Source organism: Ammospiza nelsoni, chromosome 2 (genome assembly GCF_027579445.1).
Source record: "Ammospiza nelsoni isolate bAmmNel1 chromosome 2, bAmmNel1.pri, whole genome shotgun sequence".
Taxonomy (NCBI): domain Eukaryota; kingdom Metazoa; phylum Chordata; class Aves; order Passeriformes; family Passerellidae; genus Ammospiza; species Ammospiza nelsoni.
Window position 1 is genome coordinate 5579368 of NC_080634.1, and position 13328 is coordinate 5592695.

Below are 13328 nucleotides of genomic sequence, written 5' to 3' on the forward strand. Positions count from 1 at the left end.
TAGAGAAGGCTAGCAAGGACATAAAGAAAAATAGTCGAAGATTGTGACAATAAATTGTGACTAACTTTAATTTATAACTAATTATGAGTTAGTTTTTCAACTCCTGTCCACTTTGCAGCACAGACTGCTGTACTTCTCTGGAGTGAGTGAGTACCGTGAAATAACTTCCAAAAATTCTTCGAGTGGGCAGAGACCTGTTTTACAGCCTTTCACCACTTTCTCCTGCAAGGCAAAGAGACAGAATCACAGATGTTGTGCACTGCCAAAGCCCTTTTTTGCTGCACGGTGGAACCACAAGCCCAAGATTTGCAGGAGGGACGTGCCATGGGATCTCACCTCTCCCTGGTAGGTCATGCGCACAAACCACTCCTTGGTGCGCCGGTGCTGGTACAGTTCCAGGGCCACATCAGCAGCATAAGGTGGCCACTTGTTATCAAAGGTGCCCAGTGCCAGCAGGAGAGGAATAAGAGTGGAGTCATGAGAAGCGTAGAGGAAGAGCTTTCTGGAAAAAAAACAAAAACAGGAAAAGACAGACCTGGAATGTCAGTTGTGTTCCTCCATGGATAGGCAGTAGCACTCCTGCTTTTTTAGCAGGTGAGCACTCCTTTTAATCCCACACATTCAATGTCTTTCTGAACCAGTTTTTCACAGTGCCATCAAGTTAGAATTTATAATGATTAGAGGACGAGTTCTGTGCTGTACCTGGCCTTTTCAGCTGGATTTGAGGGATTTACTGCTGCTTTAATGTTCTTCTCCAAAGTATTGAGCAGGAGGCCAATGCTCATCTGAAGCATTTCTCTAGAAAAGAAGCAGAAATAAATTTACTAGTTTTCAAACTTTCACACAATTACACATGAAAACTTGAGAACCTGCTTTTCTCTTATGATTTGATCACCTGCACTGAGTGTAGCTGAGAACTATTAAATGCAATTAATATGGCCAGTTTTTAGTTCATCTGTTGTGCAGTCACCACTCTAATGTGACTGCAGAATGGGAGAAGAGATGTCTTAACAATAGTCTCATGAGGTGTGGCCATGTAAATGACAATCTAGAAACTCTTTGATTGTTCTCTAGGCTGTTTTGTTTCCCTGGTATGGTTTTTGAGTAATCTAGGGAAGATGACTGCTGCAAAACAGCAGCTGAAGTGGTTGGGGTCTTTGAGGAGGGGCAGGATTCAAGAAAGTGGCTGTTACATTTAAAAAGTAGTTTTTATCCTCTTATTAAAGAAAAGAGATTATACAATATCTGGTGGGAAGAAACTCCCTCTACCTAATGAATACATCAGTGGAAATGGAAGATGTGTGTGACTAACTCTCCTGGGTGTTGTGGCAATGGGGTAAATCAGTCTTTCATTACCTGAGATCTCTAATACATGGTAAAGAAAAGACAGTCCTGTACTACCACCTGAGAAGAGCCAGTGAATGTGGCAGCTGCAAATGAATCTGAAAGGAAAATGACTGCTAGGCTAGCAACTCAGCCAGCCTTTACAAACAACTGTGGAGGAGGTAATTAGCTGCACGTAGCAGCAGATTCTCTCTGCATGTAGTTACATGTGTGCAGGGCCTGGCATCACTTTTTCCGCTAGCGCCAGCGCTTCTCAGCCAAGCTGTGCAGGTGCCATCCCTGGGAAAAGCTTCCCAGGCTGGAATTTGGACTGTACTTGTGCAACTGCAAGGGCAGCCTCAGGGCATGGGCTGGAAGCATCTCCTCTTTGCTTCTGCTTTTGCCACTGGTTCACTTAAACCTCGGTGGCAACTGAGGCCTTCACTGCCTACCTCAGCGTGCAGTCCTTTTTCCTAGGGCTCAAGGTGCTGAACTTTACCTTGAGATGGCTGAGGCACAAAACTCATGGGTGGGCTCTGGTGGGGGAATGCAGCAGATGGGAAAGCATTTCTGTCTGCTGAAGTAAGCTGGTTTAGCACATCCACCCTAGGTAAGACAGCCACTGAGGCCAGAGGCATGGACACAGGCAATCACCTGGAACAAGTGTCTCCCAGAACAAAAAGCATGGAGTCAACACATCGGCGTTCCACCGTCGGCTGGAAGTTCTTCAGCGCAGGGAAGCTTGGCATATTGTGTGCCTGGAAGGAGGAATGCAGCAGAGTGGTAGGGTTTGACCCTTTCTGAACCCAGCCTGAAGACACATGGAGGGCTGCCCACAGAAAACAGCTGCCTGTGTCACACCATTTGTACTACAGTATTGTACTACGATACTCATGAGGATTTTTAGGATGGTTTTAAACATACAGACTTGCTCTGTGCACCAAAAGGACGGATGTTTGTTCTTTAGGATCCAATTCCATGGGGAGTGTAACACATTGAGCCATTTCAGCTGGCAGACTAGTTATCATTAGCTCCAGCAAAAAAGAGGCACTAAGGAGGGGTAGAAATGTGTCCAGCTTCCTTCCAGCAGCAGCAGCAGTCTGGCTCACAGGCAGTGTGCTGGAACTGGCATTAAGATGACTGTTAGGTGCTGAGTGCCAGAAAAGGGAAAGCACTTTATAATGGGGAAGCAAGGCCCAACGTCTCTATTAGCTCTACATTACACTTGAAAGAAATACTTAAGAGGTCTGGAGGCTTGCTGTCCCTGGATTTCAAGGTAAGAACAAAAATACTGGAGACAAGTCTTCATCCATCCCACAGCAAGGGTGACCCCACAACCCCTTTTTCTAAAGGCCTTGCTATTTCTAGAAGCATTCTGGGTTGCACAGAAAGCTGCTGGAGTGCACATTAGTATCTGTGGGTGCTGGCACTGTGATTTCCTCCATGTACGTGGTAAGGGGATGTTTCTTTCTGTGATAGTGCGACAGAAAGGCTCAGCTCACCTGCTCAGCAGAAATGTTATCGAGGAGGACAAAAAAATCCAGAGACTCATCATCATTAATGCACATACTCTTCTTAATTTTTGCCAAGTCATCACAGATGCCTGGCTGGTGCATAGCATTCTCTGACTTATTCCTGTAAAGGAATTAAGAAAACCAAAAATTTTTCACACACCAGGCTTTCTATCTTTTGTTTTTCTCATCACCCAGCCCAGTGGAGTTCTCCCACATGAGTGAGGGGTAGAAGAGAAGCACTGCAGCATATTGAGGGATTCCTGATGTTGGGATTCTGAGCTGCAGAAAGGACAGATGCTGTATCCAGATTTCAAGGATCAGAGCTGGCTCTCTGCTCTCCCAAAGGCAGGAGGAAAAATTAAGATGAGATGTGAACACCCCAGAAGTGCCACCCCATAAGCAAGGGCTGTATATCAGCTAACAGATCTGGTCATACTGCAACAGTACAGGTCTGTGTCTTCTTTCATGAGGCCTTTAACTGTCTCATGAAAGAAGCAGCTTTAAACTGATTGCTGTATGGTGTGGGAAATGGGAAACACCTAGATACTCGCTTGTAGCTTAAATCCAACTTTTGCTTTGTTGGAAGCCATTTGCATCTTTATGCTGCTTTAAATTCTATTTTAAAAAATTTAGTTGAGAATATCCGTGCTGGCCATTGTAGTCCTTAGGTAGCTTGCAAGCTGAGGCAGTGCTTAGTGCAGCTCAAAACATCTACCTTGATATGGTCACAAAAGGTGCAGTTGGTGGGCAGAGGGGGGCAGGGAGCAGCAGACCCTGCACTTGACTCCTTTTTTACAGGACAGGTGGTTTACTCAAGGAGGCTGAATATGCTGCTTCTAGGGACTGTCACCTCACCACTGTCTAGACCAATCCTTTGCTGCAGAGTCAAACACTGCACAGTGAGCTCTTGCAACTGAATTCTGACAGCTCTTGAATTTTGGGCAAAAACATGCTAATGTACAATCCAGCCAAAGTGTAATATATCTGCCTCTCTTTTTCATTTTCTGCCCTGTGCCCATCCCTGGCACAGGCATTTCAGAGAACTTGAGTCCACAAACATGAGTGTTCTATGTAGGATCTTCCTTATTTCACTTCATTAGCCTTCATTAAATGTGTCAAGGCTGAGTATATTTCAGTTTCTTCAAGGTATGAATGTGATGGGAGTGCTGAAATAACCCCCAAACCAGAAGCTGAATATAAAAAGGAGGCCCAATATGTTCACACTTGAAAGGCTTGTTAAGACATGTAGGTGACATTAATTCTGCCCTGCAGCAATGCTACAGACTAGCTGTACATTAGCTAGTAATGAATGTTTGCTAGACACAGACTAAATTAAACTGGTCTTTCAAGGAAAAGTCCCTATTTTATCTTCTTCTGCTGCCACTGCCTGGTGTATAATTCCGCTTACCAAGTATTTTATATGACTAGCTAACCATTCCCAAAGAACAGTAAGTGGTAGGGGAAGAAATTGGGAAATGGGAAGAAAATGTGCTGTTGTAAATGACTACTGGTGAAACAAAACAGCAGTGAAATCATATGGGGAGATATTGCTGGCAATTACCTGGTCATGTCTTTCAGGCGCCGGCAGTTCTGGTAATTGGGGTAGAGTATTTCAGTGCATGCTTCATCAGTGACAATGACTGGAACTTCAAGAGTAACTTTGGAACAAGGATCTGTGGAACAAGAAGGAAGTTTCTGTGATCAGTAGTGCATCTGTGTTTCTTTAGACTGCTTTATAATCACTCCCGCAGTCTTTGTGCTCAAGTCCAGTGTTATCAACTAGCAATTTCCCTTGAGCTATCTATCACCTGCAACACAAGCCACTGTACTTGTTGCTGTGCATTTATTTCCACAGGGATGCCTGCTGCGCACCTTGCAAAGCTTCCCACTTCTGTGTTCATTTTTCTTAATGCCAAAAATTAGTGTCTGTGTCATGAAGTGTAAGGAGCTCTGGTAAGTCACTTCTACTTGTTAGTGGAACTGAATGTGGAAGGAGCAGATGTGAGATCTTTAAAATGCAGAGCGTATTTTTAGAACAAGTAGTTACCAACTGCAGGATACAGGTGAAAGTTACTCCAGATACTGAACTTGTATCCAAGACTCTTGGGTTTCCCTGAGAAACCTTTTTCTGATGTGTGAACTTTTTGCCTTCTTGATTTTGAAGAGGGTTAACACTAACCTCCTCAGCAGGTCTGAAAGAGCAGCAGAAAGATACGCAAGGAGAGGGAAAAGTGACAAGGTGGTAAAGAACTACAGGACCAGGAGAACTGAGGAAGGGAGCCAAGTGCAAAGAACCGAGGAAGAAGTAACAACTAGGAGCCAGAGAGAGTTAGGATACAGAAGGTGTGAGCATCTAGGGAAGACTAAGCAAGAAGAGGCACTACTCAGAAGTCTCCCCAACCTTCTTTCTGCTCTTGGTACAGCCCAGCTAGCACGCAGCGTGTGGACTCCAGATTCCGGACAATATTAGTGGAACGGATGCTGAAAGAGAGAAAGCAGTTTGTGAGGCAGCACTTTCTCCTTCATGTTAACATGGCTGCAGTGGGGAGGTCTTGCTGGAACTGAGGATTCCACCATGGCTTTGGAAATCTGTGGTAGGACTCATCTTTTGTCACTATGGATATCTTAGGTAGACACCTATAATCTGAACTGCCCTTTAACTGCTTGTCAGAGATAGTGGAGATAAACTGGCACTTCTCTGGTGTGATTTTTTTTTTTATCTCATCCTAAGCCAGATGCTCTCAGCATTACTGATGTGAGCAGCAGGGGTTGCTTCATCTCACTGAACTTCAGCTGTTTGCAGTGAGTTAAAGAGTGCTCCAGAAATGCCTGTTTCTCTTTGTGGTGTTATGCTCACCACGAAAGTGCATAACAGCACTGCCAGTGGCTCAGCCTAGGTGAGATGAATCTGTCCCTGGCATCACTCTCAGGACTGCTGGGCAATTGAATGCTTTGTGTCATGAGTAATTTCTAGTGCCAGGCTCTGCAGGCTAAGCAAAGATGAAGGCCCAGGGGGGCCAGACAGTTTGCTGTGGGGTGAAGAAGGATATGCTATCGAGTGTTCCCTAGCACAAGGCTACTGGTTAAGAGGCAGGAAGATAGGAAGGTCCAGGAGGGAACTGAGAGACTCACAAGACTTCAGCAGACTTAAATATTGGTGAAAGAAACTGGACTTCTTCCATATAGTTTCTCCTCAGCCGTTGCCCCAGGGTGTACATCTGCTTCATCCCCACACAGGTCAGCTGTCCTGCGGCTGCACCACCCTAAGAGCCAAGAGAAGGAGAGGCTCCAGTGGACCATAGAAATAAAAAAGTCTACAGAGGAAAGAGGAATCCACCAGCAAATACACTCTTACCTTAAAAACAGTCTTACAGTATTCCTCATCTAAGAGCGAGGGAGGTTGAGGTCCTCCATTTAAGTCTGTCACCATGTACTCAAACTTAGTCCTAGGAGGTACATCCAAAAGAGTGGGTTGCCATTCCACCCGCTTCAAAACAAACAAACAAACAAACAAACTGCTTCAGTGGAAAAGTTACAAGGGCATTAAACCAAGGACTTTTAAGAGCATTAAACTAAAGCTGGAGTGTGCTGGCTTGCCAACAACACAACACGGAGACAAAGGGATCTCTTTACACAGCTCATAGAGAAATGAGAGCAGTGCTACTCTCTGGATTTGCAGATGTGATGTGCAGGAAATGCAGCACTTGCTTTACTTCCCTTACAGGAGAAGAATCTGTAGGAAATCACAATTGCTGCTCTTTGTTACACATCTGAAAGCTGCTACAGGAAACTACCTGAGCTAACCCCTGCTGCCTCCCCAGGCCACCTCAGTGGAAGCTGGGGAAGCCAGATCCCTTGTGCTAGCACTGAGGCAGGAGCCACACCTTTGCTGAGCACCTGTTCTGAGGTGCACAACTTGGCCTTGGAGTAAAGTCCGGGGATGCCCATCCCTGTATCCTGCCCCTGAGGGCTTCCTGTAGTTGCAGCAATTGTTCCCTCTGCTGTCATCTGTCCCACTAATGTGCTATTGCTGTTCCACTTTAAAGAATCACAGAATTAATTAGGTTGGATGAGACCTCTGAGATCATCAAGCCCAACCTGTGACTGAACACCATTGTGTCAACCAGGCCTCAGTGCCACTTCCAGTCTTTCCTTAAACACCTCCAGGGACAGGCAACTCCTACAGCTCCCTGGGCAGCCCATTCCAATGTCTAATCCCCCTCTTGGTAAAGAAATTCCTCCTAATGTCCAACCTGAACCTCCTGGGGCACAGATTAAAGACTGTCTCCTCTCATCCTGCTGGGAGAAAAGACTGACCATAACTGGCTACCACTTCTTTTCAAGGAGTTGTAGAGAGTGATAAGGTCACCCCTAAGCTTCCTCTTTTCCGGACCAAGCACCCCCAGCTCCCTCGGTGGCTTCTCCTAACACTTGTACTCCAGACCCTTCCCAGGTCCGTGGCCTTTCTCTGGCATCGCTCCAGCACTCCTCACTGTCCTTCCTGAACTGAGGCACCCAGAACTGGACAGGGACGATCCCTGCCCTGCTCCTGCTGCCGGCCAGGATGGCACTGGCCTCCTCGGCCACCTGGGCACATCGGGCTCACTTCAGTCGCTGTCAAGCAGCACCCCCCGGCCTTTTTCCACTGGGCAGCTGTCCAGCCACTCGCGGCACGCGGTGCAAGCTCCCAATTCCCATTCTTTCCCCTCGGACATTACTCTCGGTACCGCTTTCGGAAGGGGAATAAACGGCAAACCAGCAGGCTGCCGGCAGCGAGGCAGGGGCTCAGCAGCAGGCACGGCTCGGGCTCGGGGCACCTCCGCACCGCCCGTGCCCCGACCCGTCCCGTCCCGAGCTCACCGGCTCTATCCCCGGGATCGGCCGCAGCGGGGTGCGCGCCCCGTGCCGGAACAGGACCTGCACCAGCCTCAGCTCCAGGTACCGCCGCCGCCCGGCCTCGCTGTCGCTCCACTCGGCGGCAGCCGCCGCCCGGCGCCGCTGCGTCCAGGCAGCCAGGCCGCCCAGCACGCACAGCCGGAGCCCCCAGCCCATGGCGGCCCCGCCGGCCCGGCCGCCCGCACCGCGGGGAACAGTGGGAAGGGCAGTCCCCGGCCGAGCCCCGCCTGGAAACGGCCGCGGACGAGGACCAGGCGGGGACTGCGGCTCCCGGCGGGCGCCGCGCAGGGGAACGTTGCGGCGCTGGGCGGCACGGCCGTCGCCCGCGGCAGCCGGTGTTCGCGTGCCTGCGCTCGCCGCCGGCTTTTCGTTACCTTCCCTGGGGACTCGCGCGGTGCCAGTGTGCCCAGTAACCCCGCGTAGCGTTCCAGGCGCGGGGAACAGTGGCTGGAAGGTGGCCCGCTGTTACAGGGGCGCCGGTCACAGGTGTGAAAAACGCCAGTCACTTGTTTTCAAAAATTTAAAAAAGTTTAATAGTAATAAAATGGTTAAAAAGTAGTAACACAATTAGAGTAATAACAATCTGGGTAAACTCATTCAGGACAATATGAGACAATAAAAACAAAGAGTTAAGGATGTCCGGGTACCTTTTTCTGGGCATCACGAGCCCGAAAAAGGACACATGTTAACAAAGGATTAACCCTTAAAAGCAATAGCCTGTTGCATATTCATACACTTCATACATGATGCATACATTCCATTCAAATACAGGATTCTGTCTGGTCATCGTCAACTTCTTCCTCCGAATCCTAACAGCGCCTTCGAGCCTTCAGTTAGTTTCTTCTGATAAGAGGGCAACAAATTCCTTTTCTCTGAAACATTTAGGTGTCCTGTGGCTGCTATCTCGCTGCAAGTCCTTTCTTTTAAACAAAGCATCTTACATAGCATAGTTTCTATTTTAACAATTTTTATAACCTAAAACTGTATTTAACACAGTACTTAAGAGAATTAATACAGCATTACTTTCTAACACAACACATATAATATTCATTTTAATATTTGTGAAAAGCCAATGATAAAATACACACATTTTTCACAGAGGGATTGAACTGAACCAGGTGTGCCCAGGTGGCCAAGGAGACCAATGGCACCCTGGCCTGGAGCAGGAGTAGCATGGCCAGAAGGAGCGGGGCAGGGATTGTCCCTCTGTACACGAACGCTGTGTCCAGTTCTGGGCTCTCACTTCGGAAAAGGCCTTGAGGGGCTGGAGCGAGTCAGGGGAAGGGTCTGGAGCGCGAGTGCTGTGAGAAAGCGCTGAGGGAGCTGGGGGTGTTGAGTCTGGAGAGAAGGAGGCTCAGGGGGGACCTCCCTGCTCTACAGCCAGCCGAAAGCACGGTGTGCCCAGGGAGGTTTGGCCTCTGCCTTGAGCTGTGCCGGGGAGTTCAGGTTGGACATTCAGAGGAATTTCTTCACACAAAAGGTGATTAGATGTTGTAGACTTCTTTTATGAAAAATCCTTTCTTTAGGATTTTTCCTCCTAAGAAGCTGAGAGGCTTCAAGAACAAAATGTAAACATTGATTATCTGCTGCAGTGGAATGGAACAGGTGGATCTGTGATTGCCCGTGTTAGATGTTTGTAATTAATGGCCAATCACAGTGAGCTGGCTTGGACACAGATTCCGAGACAGACCCTTTGTTATCATTCTTTCTTTTTCTATTCTTAGCTAGCCTTCTGATGAAATCCTTTCTTCTACTCTTTTTAGTATAGTTTTAATGTAATATATATCATAAAATAATAAATCAAGCCTTCTGAAACATAGAGTCAGATCCTCATCTCTTCCCTCACCCAAAAACCCCTGTGAACACCGTCACAATTAGATATTGGAATGGGGTGCCCAGGGAGGTGCTGGAGTCATAATCCCTGGAGGTGTTTCAGGGAGCAGGGCAAGGGTGAAGGAGAAAGAGGAGGGAGAGGATGGTGACCTGCACCAAGGCCAGAGGGAGGAGCTGCTGCAGGTGGTGTGAGGCTGGCACAGACACCAGGACGTGCAGAGCAGGGATTTTGGTCATCTCGTGTCTCTCAAAGCCCTGCAGTCCTGAAAGGGTTGCCTGAGTTTTCTGAGCTTGAGAGTACGTGAAACACAGAGGCACAACAAAAGCAGAGAGAGAAGGGGAAAAAATATTTCAGAAGCCAAGGAAATAACAAATGAAGGAATCAAGCCTGAATTTTGTGTTGCAAGAGGGTGAGAGGTCAGGAATGCTGAAGGGAGAGGGAACAGGAAAAATTAGTTAAGAGGCAGAGGGAGGGAGGGTGGAAGAGAGATAGAGGTGATGTGATAGAGTTGAGCAGGGAGAGAGGCTCACACTGAATTTATTTGTATTTCCACTCAAATGTTACCCAGGAAGAAAACTCCAGTTCCTGTGAAGCTGTGAAGCCTGGGACTGCAGGGTCTCTCCTGGGTGGCCCTGGCTGCTGCCAAGCAGCATTACTGGTGAGATATATTTTAGAGTACACCATGCCACAGCAGGTGCCTGCAATTAGAGGAGAGATCTCCAAAATAGCAGGCGGCTGTCAATTTTTTAGCAAATGGTGTTGCCCTGATTTTTTTCCTTTGTCCAACTGTGTAGAAATTTATTCTAAGATGCACCATCTTTACAGAAACATTTTCAAAGGACCTGTTATTTTTACCCTTCTGTTGCTTTTTGTGACCAGATGAGGAGCAGAAGGCTAATCCAATGGCCACCAGGGGTGAAATTTTTTTCACTGAAGGAAAGTAATGAGCTCTAATGAACAAACAAGTTTCAGGAAACTTTCCACTCTGAAAGCAGAGTGCAAATTTCCTCCTGGTTGGAATTTAACCAAAATGCAATGATTGCTGTCATTGCGAAATATTAGATTGCTATCATTTGCCTTTTACCGTGCTGCAAAAATGTTTCACACCTCAGAACATTCTGGTTTTATAGGTTTGCATTTACATCTTCCTTTTTTTGAAGAGGAAACTGAGTCACAGTGAGCTTTGTAGTTTGACCAAGTCACACAGTCATTGTGTGGCTGATAAATTGATAAGGTGTGAGGCCAATTAGTATGATTAGGTTTTTTTGTTCCACATGTGGATTGAAATTAAATAATGCTTAAAAAAAGAAATAATTTACCTAATGAGTTGGTGTGGTTTATGGTTTTTCAGACTAAGTGAACACCTTGTCCCTGAACAAAGGTAAAGGATGGCCAGGTTGGATGGGGCTCTGAGATACCTGGTCTAGTTGGAGGTGTCCCTGCCCATGGGGGGTTTGGAAATGGATGATTTTCAATGTGCCCTTCCAACTCAAACCATTCTATCATTCTATGAGAGATCTTTAACTCCTTATGGCGTGAATCAGAGGTTTACCATAAAATGTTTGTATGGTAGAGGCACTAATAGCATTTGAATGTCCTTTAGGGAGTTGGGTTTATTTCCCCCTGATTTATAGGGGTCAGAAAATAGACATGTTGCCCTGACTTCTTTGGTTCCTTTCCCAAGTGCATTTTGCTCAGCGAGGAAAGTGAACTGGAAATGTTCTCCCACAGCTCTTCACCACACGGGCTGCAGCTGGGCTGGGAGCCTGCCTGCTGGAGAAAGGTGGCTTAACCAGCCTGGTGTGAGTGCCCAAAGTGGGCCACAAGCAGCTCCTGCCAAGCTCGATATCTCTGTGTGCCAGCCTTGTTTTGGGGCAGCTCCGCCTCTGGGTGGAGGACGGGCTGCTCTGCTGTAGCACAAAGTGTTTTCCTGCCCTTCCAAAAAGCTTCTTCCACGCCAAAATGTTCCCATGGCTGGTTTTTTGAGTGCAGTGAAGGTGCTTTCACTCAGGTCCCTTGAAGGGATCACTGAAATCTCAAATGCAATATGGGCAGGAGTTTGTGCAGGATTCATGTTCAGGATCACAGGCTGCAGCATCCTGCAGCCAAAAGAGCTTTCTCCATTCCCAACTCTGGAGCTAATGGTGATGTCTCTGTGTCCTGCAAGGACTGCTGACCACAGTGGCTACTATAAACCAGTCAGTCTGGGCTTGGAAGCTGTATTGCCTTCACAAAGGGCTGAACATTATAAATAAATTGTTTGAGTGTGCTGTGCAGCTTCCTGTGGAGCTGTATCTCTCTTGTCTCCTCCAGTCTGTCTGTTGTGGTGAACCTTGTAGGCAGCTGCTTTGTGAGCAAGGCGCCTGGGGAAATGGAAGGAATGTTTCCACTCCTAAAGTCTGTGATCCTTTGGGGTGGATTTGGCAAAAATAAACCCCTAAATGCCACCACAGACCGAGCCCTCCCTGCAAGGCACCATTCGTGGTACACTGTACAGATCTGAAGCATCTTGTCTCATTTTCTGCATGCTTTCACATCAGTGCTTTACCTTCCAGCAGTGAAATGATGTGTGTCGATACACAGAGGTCATAATTCAATTTCTGAATTCCTGCAGGTTTTGTGGGAGAGTCCTGGAAGTCAGACTTGTCATATTTAGGGCTGGCATTGTGAGGGGATTTTTGGAGATTTTCTTTTATGTGTTTTAGAAACAGGTCATCAGACAGCTGGTGGTTGGTAGTTTCCTGCCTCTTTTACCTGGGAAGATGTGGCTTTCCCTCACTTTTCTTTGTCATTTCCAGGCTTGGGCATTTGGTCATTGTCCGTGTGGCAGTGGCAGAGCTGGAAGCTGGCTGTGTGCTGGCGATGGCCCGACTGTGCCAAGGTTCAGCCCCTGCCCAGTAACCCAGAGCAGAAGATGCACTCCCTGCCTTCTGTTTTTCTTTTGTTCCCACTTTGTCATCCTAAACTGGATGATGCCTGCAGCCATCTGCTGCATTTGGTAGTGTGCGGCATCACGCCGACTCAATTATGCGCCGCTCTGGCAGAACAGCGGGCTGGTTTTCTCTTCAGCTTTGAGAGAGTGTTTTTCCCTTGCACAGGAAGGCTGGGGGAAGTAGGAGCCTCCAGAAGCAAGCTGGATAAGCTGTTCCCAGCCATGTCAGGTGGACTCTCCGTGCCTGTGCAGTCCAGGTGTGGTGGGAGAGCTGCCAGTCTGTCACCGTGCCCGAGATGCTGCATCCTGGGACTCGCTGCTCTGATGCCGTGGCAGATGTACTCCCCTGTGGCAGCACTTAACCATTTGGCACTTCTAAGCTTTATCACCTCATTTACTTTTCGTGGATATATATCAAACCAAGGGTATTTCTATTAGACCAAATGTTTTGGGATGAGGTGAAATTAAAAAGGAGATGGTGTAAGTGTAAATTACATTTGCTGCTTTTCAAAACAGCCAGGAGAGAAGGGCTGCCAAGAGATGATGTTGAGCCTTACAGACTCCTAGCAAAGTTGTTTTGTCATGCTTTCATACTCAGAGAGAAGTGACAATGCAGGAGGATTTATATGTGTGATTCAGCCTGTGACATCAGTCTTCTTCCTGTGGTGGGCAGAGGAGACATAACCGAAATCTGGGTTGAAATGTTGGTGGTTTGGGTTTTTTTCCTTCTTTTTTTCTTTTTCTTCCTTGTTTTTCCTGCAGGTATAGAATAAGTTTTGAGACTGCAGGACTGTTTCATGTTTTCTTCTTCAGTTTCCCTGCAGGTAGC

The 13328-nt window shown here is 47.3% G+C and overlaps 1 protein-coding gene across 1 annotated transcript; it reads right to left on the reverse strand.

The window, feature by feature from the left end:
- Positions 1–41: 41 nt before the first annotated feature.
- Positions 42–7931, reverse strand: ACP6 (acid phosphatase 6, lysophosphatidic). The gene is made up of 10 exons (XM_059466056.1): positions 7698–7931; positions 6193–6324; positions 5970–6100; positions 5239–5318; positions 4399–4510; positions 2826–2958; positions 1978–2081; positions 703–798; positions 337–502; positions 42–222 (listed from the first exon to the last, which is right to left on the reverse strand). The coding sequence occupies exons 1-10, from the start codon at positions 7887–7889 to the stop codon at positions 97–99; spliced, it is 1272 nt and encodes a 423-aa protein (XP_059322039.1). The 5' UTR covers positions 7890–7931; the 3' UTR covers positions 42–96.
- Positions 7932–13328: the final 5397 nt, after the last annotated feature.